The 12,944-nt window shown below is 28.7% G+C and overlaps 1 protein-coding gene across 2 annotated transcripts; it reads left to right on the forward strand.

Moving 5' to 3' along the window:
- Window positions 1–5,206: 5,206 nt before the first annotated feature.
- LOC109797569 (polygalacturonase) lies at window positions 5,207–12,944 on the forward strand. 2 transcript variants are annotated; one of them, XM_020357643.3, is made up of 11 exons: window positions 5,207–5,590; window positions 5,719–5,847; window positions 5,945–6,112; window positions 6,197–6,217; window positions 6,318–6,525; window positions 6,967–7,048; window positions 7,263–7,371; window positions 7,509–7,628; window positions 7,716–7,996; window positions 8,695–8,956; window positions 12,049–12,944. In XM_020357643.3, coding segments are annotated over exons 1-10 (1,410 nt in total). In that variant the 5' UTR covers window positions 5,207–5,299; the 3' UTR covers window positions 8,696–8,956; window positions 12,049–12,944. The 2 variants fall into 2 exon arrangements, with proteins under 2 accessions (XP_020213232.2, XP_020213231.2); XM_020357642.3 differs by lacking the exon at window positions 12,049–12,944 and adding an exon at window positions 11,494–11,953 and having other exon boundaries at window positions 5,209–5,590; window positions 7,716–8,956.

Consider the following 12,944-nt stretch of genomic DNA (forward strand, 5'->3'; position numbering starts at 1 on the left):
GGAATAAGAAAAACATTTACACGAGAAATTTTCAACTCGACGAGCAACCGGTTGCTACAAAACAATGGTCGTTCTTTTCCCACATCCATAATTTGTATGCATAAAAATTAAAAACCTGCCTAATGTTTCTCACGAGCTTCATTAAAGCAAAATGCAAGAAAAAATCTGCAGTGAACCCAACAACGGTTATAGTTTTATTTTTACTTTAGAACATACTTACCACACAATTATACAAGCAACTACCACCTATCAAGTTGCAATTAATTATTCAAAGGATTTCTTTTTTGTATAGACATATCTTCTATCGAAAATAATACTATTTAAGTTAGATAGAATTATTATAAACAATAAAATTCTTTCTATGAATAATAACATAACTGCAAATTTGAGATTTGAACTCAAAATCACTTGTTAATCAAAAGATGATGTAACCTATAAATTTTTTCATGATATGCATGATTTCTTGTAGAATTAGGCAAACTATATAGTGTCTTTGAGTATACAATAATAATAAATAATGTAATTTAGAATTAAATGTCCGAAAAGAATACGCTACAATATTGAACAAGTACCTAATTGAAAAGATATCTAATCAAACTTTGTGAACGATCAACTTCAACTTTCTTATCCTAGTTAAGTTGCCAAAAATATATGGTAAGGTAGTTGTGTATACCAACTGATCTCACCTATATCTACTGCTCCATACTTTGAGCCTTTGAGGTTCAATTTCTAACAAAAAGCATGATTACCATTTCATGCATCTCTCCATAACCACAACCATGGGATTGGATGCATGACGCCAAATAAATTCATAGAAATTTCGGTTTAAGCTTTTTTTTTTTTAAAGTATAATTATTAATATTTTTGAAATTATCAATATATATATAATTGAAGGTTGTCAACTTTATACTTTAAAAGTCATATTAATTATAATAAATTATTTAAAAATTTACCATTCCATTTTCCCGATCCCCCATATCAATCCTTCCTGATAGATAGATTGCTTGTTCAATTACTCTTACTAATTAAGCCCCTATCAATCACATGTATAGTTGTTAAGACGGTTGTGCAATAATGAAAATGAACCATTTTTTTTTCATAATTTTCTCCGTAGGATACAAGAGTTTCAAGAGCCGGTTTGAGGTCAAACATTTCATCATGGCATGAATGCATTGGCAAAAGTTTAGGAAACTTTTAGCCAGAAAAAAGTTAATGCTAAGTTTCCAAAATGAAATGTCTTCTACTCCAAAGCCATCCCAACACCCATCTTCTCAAGCATTTCACGATAGCTAAAGCTATTTTGTGATAATGCTAATAACAAATATGCAATGGCAAGAAGGAAACCCTAAATCACACGCTTGATCAGGTGTGTGGCTAATAAAGAGTGAACCCATCCTCGTAGTGACAAATGCTTCTCTTGCATTGCATAAGTCCACAATAATAGCATATGCTACTTGACACACCAACTGCCCACATATGATAAAACTTTATTTTTTTCCAAGGGTTTGTTGAGTCTGAAATTAATCCTACTTGTAGTATTTTATTAAATATAATCCGCTCAATTTTTTTTTTAATGAATATAGTCTATATAGTATTCATAAAAAAAAAAACTAATGATTGATGATCTTGTAGATAATTTTTATTGATTAAATATTATTTTAATAATAACAAAAATGACTAAAAGAGTTTTTCACATAATAAAGATTAAACACAATTCTTTTTATTAAATAAAATGGGCCAACAACATGCAAGTCCAACATTCCTACTAGTTATGTCAATTATTCTTTGAGTTATATGATTATATGATAACATCCCTACTATTATGTCAATTCTTTGAGTTATATGATTATATGATAAGACCGTTTGATAATAAAGAAAAATCTGAGTTATATATTAATTGTTCTATCTGTTATCTGAAATTAAAAAGAGTGGCGAATTTCCAAACAAATACAATGAATGAAATACTAACTCTAGTGTCACGATGGAGTACTTGTATGGGATGCTAATGGTGTAAAATGTCTTTCTACTTAACCTCTCGTAGAATAATTTATAGAAGATTCAATATTGTCACGCAACCCTGCTAACTGTTTAAAACCCAAAATGATTACTAGTAGAAAAAAACGCTGGAATATTTAAATATTTCAATACGAGTACTCATTGTGTTTTAATTTTTTTTAATACGCAATGTCTGGGGTGTGGGATATGCATGTATTTATTTATCAATATGGGCAAGTCTCTCTTGTGATGAATTACTAGGTTTTCATAATCCTTAGAAATTATCCCAAATAATATATGGAGTGTGGGGGGTAAACCGACATATATATTAAAATTTAATTTTTGTTAAAATGAATGAAAAGGAGCTAATGGAAGGGAAGAAGTGAAAACTATTGTTTTTGAATAAAGGTTAAAATATTTTTTTAGTTTTCATAATTTTACTTATTTTATTTTTTAATTTTTATAGTTTAAAATAGATCTTATAATTTTTATATTTATTTTTTTCAATCTATTTTAGTTTTTATTGTTTAAAATATTTTTTTAATTTTTATATTTGTATTTTTTAGTTATTTTAGTGTTATTGTTAATTTTTTTTAATAATGTTATTTATTTTATATTGATATAATAGTAATTTTTAATTTTATGAAAGTAAAATATGAATTTTTTTCAACAATAGATATCACAAATGAGGATAAAAGAGATAAAGGATTGATAATCTAATTTCAAATAACTCCAACAAAATACATTCAGCATCAAACACACAAAAAAATTAATATTTTTATCATATCAATGCGAAAAAGACAACATTATAAAAAAAATTTAACGACAAAGATTAAAAAGATTAAAAAATAATAAATATAAAGACAAAATATTCATCTTTAATTTTATGGACGATTGAAAAAAATAAATATAAAAACTAAAAAATCTATTTTAAATTATAAGATTAAAAGTTAAAGAAAATGAAACTATAAAACTTTTAAAAAAATATTTTAACATTGAATAAATCAAATTGTGATGGAAATCGGAAAACTAATATTTCAGTATAAAATTTTAATTTTTAAATATCATCAAAAAGTTATTTCCAATAACTTGACTTTACAATTATTGGTGTTTTTTTTTTTTTTTTTTTTTTTACTTTTATCTGGAACGCAATTTAAAAAGAATATATAAGAGCACTAATGATTTCTTTTTATTCGCAAGATAATCAAGTACAGTTTTATGATTGTATATATTATTCGAACTAATCGTTCCTAGTTGTTCAAACACTTATGAAATTTAAAATTTTTATAGTCAACATTGTATATAAAAGAAATGTCTAATTAATGTCTTTATTATTTAATATTTAGAAATTTCTGGGTGTTGTAAATAGTATACTGCATATGCACGAGATTTCTCTTGGCATTATTATTATTATTATTATAGCTAACAAGAAAAGAGGCAGGAGAATAATTGTATTTGGAAGCACTTTTATTTTGATACCCATTAATTAATTAACTACGTGATGATCTTGATGATCGAGAATTTAATGTTGGTTTAAATTTGCAGGGACTCGATCTTCCAATGCTACATTCCCAAATATAATTCGAAACATTTGATTAATATTTACTATTGTCTTTTAATTGAATAAATTTTTGGTTTAATATATCAATAAGTGTTGACATTTTATGTTTTCAGTCATTCAACATTTTTAAAGTTTTTTTTCTTCAAATTTTCAAATTTTTTAAATAAATAGAAATTAAAAGTAAATCAACTTTTAAGAAATAAACATATTATATATGTATATATATATATATATATATATATATATGAATCTTAAATGTATAAAAAATAAAACATATACTCATATGATATTTATTATTTATTATTTAATTTAATTCTTTGTAATTTTTTTCCCTTTATTCTTTCACATGCAATACTATTTGAATTCCTCTATTAATATTTTCATGTTGTAAAAAATTCCTATGTAAGTAAAATAGAAAAAGAGAAATTGAAGGCTGGAAATATAAATAAAATCAATAAAAATATACATGAAATAAATGAATAATTAATAAATAAATAAATGAAGTTATAAATTGAAAGAATTATAGGAAATAGAAAATAAAAAATGTATGCCACAGCTTTAGTAAGAAATTTGTGTCTTATAAATTGATATATATAATGAATTATAATAAAATATTAAATTAAAAATTATAATTGTATACCATTGTTTGGTTACAATCATTAATTTTTCCACGTGTATAAATAATTAAATATATTTTAATATATTTATTATTTTCTTAGAGCATAAGTTGAAGCATGTACATATTTAATCATGTACATATAATTATTTGAGGATAATTTGATAAATTATGAGTATAAATATTTCCACATGCACTATTAATTAAATATAAATCATTTTAAATATGACTTCTCAAAAAAATTATTAAAAATTTAATAATTTTTAATTTGAATTTAATGAAAAATAACTAACGGTAAATGTTTTTTACATTACGATCTAATAGTAAGTTATTTGTTTGATAAATTTTTTTTTATTTTCATAATAATTGCTATAAAGGTAATATTTAAAATAATCTTTCATAAAAATATAAATTACACTAAAAATGTATTAAGATTAAATTATATAATTACATGACGATTCATGATATTGTAAAAAATTACAGAAAAACTTTACAGTACGATTGTATATCAATTAAATTCAAAATACATAAATGACAAATTGGTGAACGTATGGCTTCATAACTTTCAAGCATGTGTGATGAATGGAGCAAAAGTCAAAAGTATCGGGACTGATCATCTCTTCTCTCACCAATCTTTTATATATCCTCCCATACAGTTAGTTATAACATATTTTGTTGAAAATATTACAAAACATAAACTTAGATCAATACCCAAATTCTTAATATATAAAAATAAACTTTTTTTAATTAATACGTACGACTCTCATTATCTCACAATTCTATGTTGACATTAAAATTCTGATTGTGTTTCATAACTGAAAATTAAAACTAGATTTTTGCTTAACACATCTAAAAATATTATTTTACTCTTAAAATTAGCTAATTCGGTAGGAGGAATTATGTTATTAAAAGAAAAAAGAAAATAAAAGTATTAAACTACTTTGATTAAGTTAGCAACTTTCGGAAGTTATAGCCATATGAAGTTGGAGAACAAAGGCCAACATATTTTCTTTGTTTCTTTGTCTATAAATACACACAAGTTTCGGTACTTGTAGTTCTACACCAAGCTAGTTAGCTATATCCATTCTCATCATACAACAATCTAGCATCTATATTTTCTCGAAATAATGGCCCTCCTCAAACACCTCCTCCTCTCATTCACCATTATCATCATTTCTTTTATTGCTTGTTATAGCACCTTGCAAGATCATGAGGACCCACCAAGTAGTATATATGTTCATGATCATTCATCTTCCAGTGATGATGGTGGGGCATTCAATAACCTCATCAAGCAAGGCACAAATATTTTGAGCTTAGATATTTACAATAAGTTGGGTAATATTCCTCGCTCATCACTTAAAATGGTTAATGTCAATGATTATGGAGCCAAAGGGAATGGTCACACTGATGACACAGAGGTGCATAATACTCACTTAGTCCAAAACAACGTTGTTTCTTTTCTTTTTCTTTGGTTTTTTCATAATTGGCAAAAAAAACAGGTGACATTATTTTTTCTATATTTGGCTATGTGGGTTGTTGATTTCAGGCTTTCAAGAAGGCTTGGGAAGAAGTATGTTCTTCTGGGGAAGCAATTCTTGTGGTGCCTGAGGAGAATAGTTATATGCTCAAACCAATCAGATTCTCTGGTCCTTGCGAACCTAACATTCAAGTCCAGGTTTACTTGCACTGAAAATTAAGCTAGTGATTAATTATGCTTCATCTTTAATCATGATTTAGTGACTTTGTTAACAACCATGATCAATTTGTGATAGTTTTCTGGAACCCTTGAAGCATCAGATGATCCATCAGATTACAGCGAAGACTGTAGACACTGGCTTTTGTTTGAGAATATTAAGAAACTATATGTTTCTGGTTGGGGAACCATCAATGGAAACGGCAACATATGGTGGCAAAACTCATGCAAAAGAAACAAAAAGCGCGTAAGATATTCACAACTCCAATATTTTAATATATCATATTCAAATCATCGATGACCAATCCTCGTTTTTCTGATTTTGTTGCAGCCTTGCAAGGATGCCCCGACGGTATATGTGACAAAGATCAAGGATATTGGGTTGAAATATGAATAATATAACATTCAAATTAATATTTCTAAATTCTAACCATGGTTTTTTGTTATTGTAGGCTCTAACTTTCTATGGTTGCGATGACTTAATAGTTGAGAACTTGACGATAGAAAATGCTCAACAAATCCACGTTTCGTTCCAGGATTCCGTGAATGTTAAGGTTTCTGGCCTTAACGTGACCTCACCAGAGGATAGCCCCAACACCGATGGGATTCATGTCACCAATACGCAAAACATCCAAATCTCAAACTCTGTTATAGGAACTGGTATTTTTAATTATAACCATTTGACATTCAGAAAATGCTTTTTCATTTTTAATTGAAATTTCAAATGTTTTCTTATTTTTATTTTTAAAATTTATATAAGAAAACGTAAAATATATACAAAAAAAAAACATTTTCATGGTTTATTATACAATTTCTAAAAATGAGATAACATTTTATAATTAGAAATAAAATAGAAAACTTTTTTTTTTCAAAATAAACAACAAATATTTACCATTTTTTGCAAAAAAAAAAAATAGTAAAATATTACAATCTCATAAATATTTAAGCAGAATAGGTCATTTCACGCTAAACTTTTACATGATTTCGAATGTAAAAAATTTATATCTATCATTTCTTATACATATATTTAGAAATATAAAATTTTCATGTAAAATTTACAGAGAGGAATTATTTTTAGGTATATCAATGTATTTGTTTCAGGTGATGATTGTATATCTATAGTACATGGATCTAGAAATGTAGAAGCCATAAACATAACTTGCGGACCCGGACATGGTATCAGGTAATTAGCTTCAGGTGAAAAGTACCTCTTAAAACACTGTTAATGCTATTAATGATACATACACATTCACAGTATATATATACATACACCTAATTGATATATTTCAGTTTGTCTTTTTTTCACATCATATATATAATCTCTTTTTTTTTTTTCTTGTTATATTTTGTAATATTAATTGTACGTGAATTTCATTTGCAATGATGAGTTATTTCAGTATTGGAAGCTTAGGCGCGGGAAAATCCAAGGAAATTGTTTCAGGAATACTAGTGAATGGAGCCAAGATTTTTGGAACTAAAAATGGAGTTAGAATCAAGACATGGCAGGTGATTTGAATTTTTAACTTTATAATTTAATTAGTCTTACCTACCCTCTTGTATATGTGTGATCAAAAAAGATTTGCAGAATCCATCGATTCCTAACAACTCTATAAATCTTTTGGGTCCACCACCATCATATATAGGGAGGTTCAGGAAGTGCTAGCAACATCCAGTTTCAGAACATTGAAATGGACAACGTGACCAACCCCATAATAATAAATCAGAATTACTGTGACAAGAAAAAGAAGCCCTGCAATAAGCGGGTAGGTATACAATATATTTAAACAACCTTTGCTATTATTAGAAGCAACATATATATGACAACTGATTATTATTTAATTTTGGTGTAGCTCTTGCAGAAATCCGATGTTCAAATAAAGAATGTGGTGTACCAGAACATAAAAGGCACAAGTGCTTCTGATGTAGCTGTGAAGTTTGATTGCAGCGACAAGTTTCCATGCCAGGAGATAACATTGCAGAACATAGACCTTGAATGCGAAGGAGGAGAAGATGCTGAGGCTTTCTGCAACAATGTTGAATTGTCTTACTTAGGACACGTTCGCCCTCGTTGCAACTCGGAAAACGGAAAAGCATCTACCATGTTCACTTCCATATGGAAAGACTACTTATGGTATATGTGAAGCATATACAACACAAAAATATATAATTATGTACTACATTGATATGTATTTATATATGTATATATACCCGACCAATAGGACATCAATTAATTGATTTGTAGCAAATAATGAGATTCTTTATATCATTGTGATAACCAGATATATTGCTGTTAGTTGTCACTTGTTTATATATAAGCAATAAAATTCAACTATTTATTATTAATCTTGTTACTTTCAAAATTATGTACTACTATATATGTATGTATTCTCCCACTACAAGCAATTGATGTTTTAGTGTTGGTGACAAGTTGGCGTTATACATTGAGTGACAGATTACAATCTTACAAATCATTTTTTTAATTTTGTTAAATTCAAAGATAAAATAAGAACAATTTCTTTAGTATAAGTTTTATTTAGAGGGTATCAATATTCCTTCTCATTAGGACCATTTAAATAACATGTGTAATTTTTATCAAACTTATTATTTTATAAGAAAATTTCAATTTTTACAAATAAATCTTTCATTAATTTATTATATTTTAAAGAATAACTTCACGTTACTTACATGTCTTTGACTTTTCGATTCTATTGATCTCTTTCACAAAAGCATTTTTTTCTTTTATTCTCTCTAATTTCAATAATTTTCAGTAGAGGGTTTCAACTCATATATGAATTTAATTCGTTTTTCATTTTGTTGTGAATTGTGAAGATGATTTAGCTTTCGTTCACTTTGATATATATTTTCGGAGGCGGCAATGATAGCGTTGCTTATGTTCAAGACCCCGTTGAGGAGGCTCATCAGAATGGGGTTGGATCGGTTGAAGTCCGTTGCGGGACCCTGCTTCTAGTGTTATTTTTGAGTATCTACAACATGTTCAAGATTCAAAAGCGTGAGATCGAAGAAGGTGTTGTTGTTAATCCCATCAATCAGGTTCTCATGGCCAACCACCTCCTCCAAGCTACACTTATGGGTATTTTTCTTACCTTTCTTTTTTCGTTTGTTCATTTCTTTTATGAATTCCTAACCTAATTCGTGTGTGTGTGGAAAAGGTAATCAAATCAATTCATTCCCTGGATTAGGTTTCTAGTTTTTAATTTGTTGGTTCCTTTTGGGAATGTCTATGTTGTTGTATGCTACTGATTGATTTATGGAAAAAAAATCTCATAGTCCTGCATGGGAGACGATGATTTTATTTTATTTTGGGGGAGGGAAACGAAGAACAAAAATAAATGAAGAATGAAATCTGAATTTGAGTTGAAATCATATACTGAAAATCATTGAAATTAGAGAGAATAAGAGAAAGAAATATTTTTGTGAGAGAGAATAAAATTGAAAGGTTAGAGATATGTAAGTAATATTAGACTATTCTTCAAAATATAATAAATTAATGAATGACTAATTTGCTAAAACTGAAACTTGCTTATAAAATAATAAATTTAATAAAAATTATATATGATATCATTTAAATGATTTTAGTTAGAGAGGATATTAATATCCTCTAAATTGAACTTGTATCAAAAGAATTGTCTAAAATAAGAGTGTACTTATGACAATTTCAAGGATAAATTGGCGACTTTTAATCCGTGGATAAATGTCATTTTTTTTTTTACTGTTTTTTCATCCTAAATCTGATTCAAACTAAGATGCAGCCGAATCGACCTATAATCCATAATTATTCAATTATAAAAAGCGAAAACCACTTATTAGAACATTAAAATATTTAATGTTGAAATAAAGAAACAGTTTGGCCCAAATGCATACTATCGCTTGAGGCTGTAATTCAATATTCGTATTTTACGATCTGTTTTGTATATTTGTGATTGTGTAAGGTATGAAGTGTGGAATAATTGCGTGCACTAGAAAGAAATCCCATTCAAGGGGTGGTTTTGTAGCAATATTTTTCAGCATTTCTTAATTTAATTTTAATGATTTGTTTGTAAAATAAAAGTCTTTTATATTCCACTGAATATTACTTTGCCCCGCTAATAGAAAAGTTTAGTTCCTAGAATAAATATCTCAAAACTCTCATTTTATTTTTCTTTTATATGTATTGACTACATTTTCGAATCTAATACCTATATAAGTTGACTCTAACGATTAAAAAAATATTCTTGTATTTTTTATTATCAAATTATTCGCACGAAATATTGATTGTCTTTGCTTATAACTAATTTTTCTCAAATAACTTAATTAGCTATTTTTAGTAAAATTATCTCAATCACATTTTCTTTTGTATATACAAAATTTGAAACAAAATTTTACTTAAGAGAATCAAGTTAAGTGTTATTAGACCATCACCTTTTAAAATAGTGTATCAAATTACATTTTCTTTTAAAGTGGGTGAAATTAAGTAGTAGTAGCAACGGTAAGATTCCAATAGGGGAATGAAAGAAAGGTTGGAAACTTTGTTTGGCTTTTGAACAGCATCAGGTAACGGCATGGAGAGCTTTTGCTTTGTACTATTAAATTGCGACTTCGTGCCATGATGCTTGTGGCATCTTTATTCTATACCAAAAGTAAAACCTAGCGGGCCAAAGTAATATCACCTGAAGATTTTTAGGACAAAAAATAAGCCTTGTCATCATAACTGGCTCCACTAATTAACTGACAAACAATTGGATCCTATTTGAAGAATGAATCTCATATAATGTTGGAGAATTGAATTTTTAATGAGTGAGGATAGTAGTTCTCATTTTCTAACCATGCTTTTTCATCAAAGATAAGCTACAATATAAGGAAAAAAAATACTTTGAAAGAACTATCAAAATGGAGTTCGGTCTAGTATTAGAGTCTAATCCCCAATAATATATAAAATCAAAGTTTGTTCAGATTTTCGATAGGATAAATGTTACATTTAGTTTCTGACGATACTTCAAACATTAATGTCTTCAAGAAAATATTTTATTTTTATTGACACCAAAGATTATAATAATAAAAACAAAATTTGAATTTAAAATCTTATGTATATCAAACAAAAATTTCCATTACTAGGTCAACGTAGTTTTCAAAGAAAATATTGGGGTGGGTGGGGGGAATTTCACATAGATAATTTTTCATAATAAATTTGGTTTATTAAAAAATGAACATTTATGCTACTTTATTTTTCCCCTTCTTTTCTGTGAATCTCCAAGTAGCTTGAGCATCATACATCTATACAAATGTTGTAACTTGTTTTGTCTGAAGAAACTGAAATATGCACTCTCACCAGGACAATGATGTTCAAAGAAGCAATGAATGACCAAGAAAATAAAACTGAAACAGAAAGTCCAACAACAGCAACAACCGGGAAAATCTAACCTCAATGGTTTAGGTTCTAAACTAACACAATGCTACTCTATACACGAGTTAAAGCTATGTAATCTTTCCCCAACATTTGTATCACTTGGCTAGCCAAAACAAAGCATTTACCAACTCCTATTACTGACTTACAATGTTTGTGTTAGAATAGAATGCATCTGATCTGAGACTCTTTGATTCATTTACTTGCATCTGGCTTTGGTTCTTCAGGTGGAAGCCCTCCATCTATGCAACTTCTACACTTCTTTTCAACCCAACCTTCTATGTCATGCTCCCCATTGCCCCCAACGTGCCTTCCACCGCACAATCTAGCAACCATCCCTGCAATGACACCAACTATTGTGATCACTGCTATCACCACCACCAGTGTCTCAATTGATCTATGTGAATACCGGTTTGGCTCCACCACTTTTGGTGGTGTCTCAACAAAGGGTTGCATTTCACTCCCCATATGAACTCTTGATTGGCCTAGTTGAAAAGGGTGAGATATTTTGGCATGTGATTTATTGCAAGAAATAAGAGAGGAATGGGGAAATGAGACTGCACAAAGTTGGATTGTGAATATAGTGTCAAAGTGAGTGGAGCATCATTAACTACTCTTCATAAGTGAGAAAATGTGGTAGCAACAAAATAGGATTCCAATGGTTATGAATGCCAGTCATTTTTTGTCTCTGTTGCTTTGGTCCCTTTTATGTTATTATTATGCTACATTTCTTTTTTGTTGGTCTGCTTTATTTGACTGATTTCCTTGTAAAATAAAAGCAGGTGTGACTTTTGAGGTGCAAAACATAGATGAAGGCCAAAAGCTTCTGACTCCACATTAACTCTAATAATATATAGTTTGAAATGGGACTTGTAGCTTGTCAGAAAGGGGGGTCTTGGATTGCATTGCAATTTGCAACCTCACCCTCAAATTATTTGATATCTACTCCCTAGTTTGTCCTTTGTGATGTCACATGTTAATGTTGAATCTGTGACTCTGTGACCCCCAAAGAACATGGCGATTTTGTTTGTGTTTTCCTCTGAAAATTTTCCCTAGGGTTTCCCTGACTACTACACTGTCTTTTATATGTCTTTAGCAATTTGAGAGTTATGAGCTCTGCATTTCCCTCTGTGTTTCAATTTGGCAGGTTTGTCAAGTTGTAAAAACTTTAATGAGTACGAATCACCTGAGCACTGAATACTATTTATCAAGACTTGGGATGGGACTTCCTTCAATGTTACTCATCAGACGCAAATCCTTATCATCTGCCACATCTAGAGCTTGGACCATGGACCATCCTAATTTGCTAGAATGAGAAATATTTGTGGTAGCAGAGAAAACAAAAGTATATTTTTTTTCTCTAATACCCATTTTCAATTTTTTTGGGCAAGTACAATAAACTTTTTTCTAAAGGGGTATGGTAGATGACACATATTATTGCACCTGTCACGCTTTCAGGCATTAGTACGTGCATGTTGATATTGATCTAATTACTGTCTTGGTTCAGGAAAATTGGCTGTGTATTTATTTATAATTATGTTATGGGTACATACTGATGACCAATTTCTGTTGAACAATTTGGTCAGTTATTTTTAATGAATTTTTTTTATCATAATTTTTTATTTATAAGATTCGAACTCAAAACATTATTTAAACGTGTAAGTTGAATGTAATTTAC

The sequence above is a fragment of the Cajanus cajan genome, chromosome 6 (assembly GCF_000230855.2).
Source record: "Cajanus cajan strain Asha chromosome 6, NIPB_CcT2T_4, whole genome shotgun sequence".
Classification (NCBI taxonomy): Eukaryota; Viridiplantae; Streptophyta; class Magnoliopsida; order Fabales; family Fabaceae; genus Cajanus; species Cajanus cajan.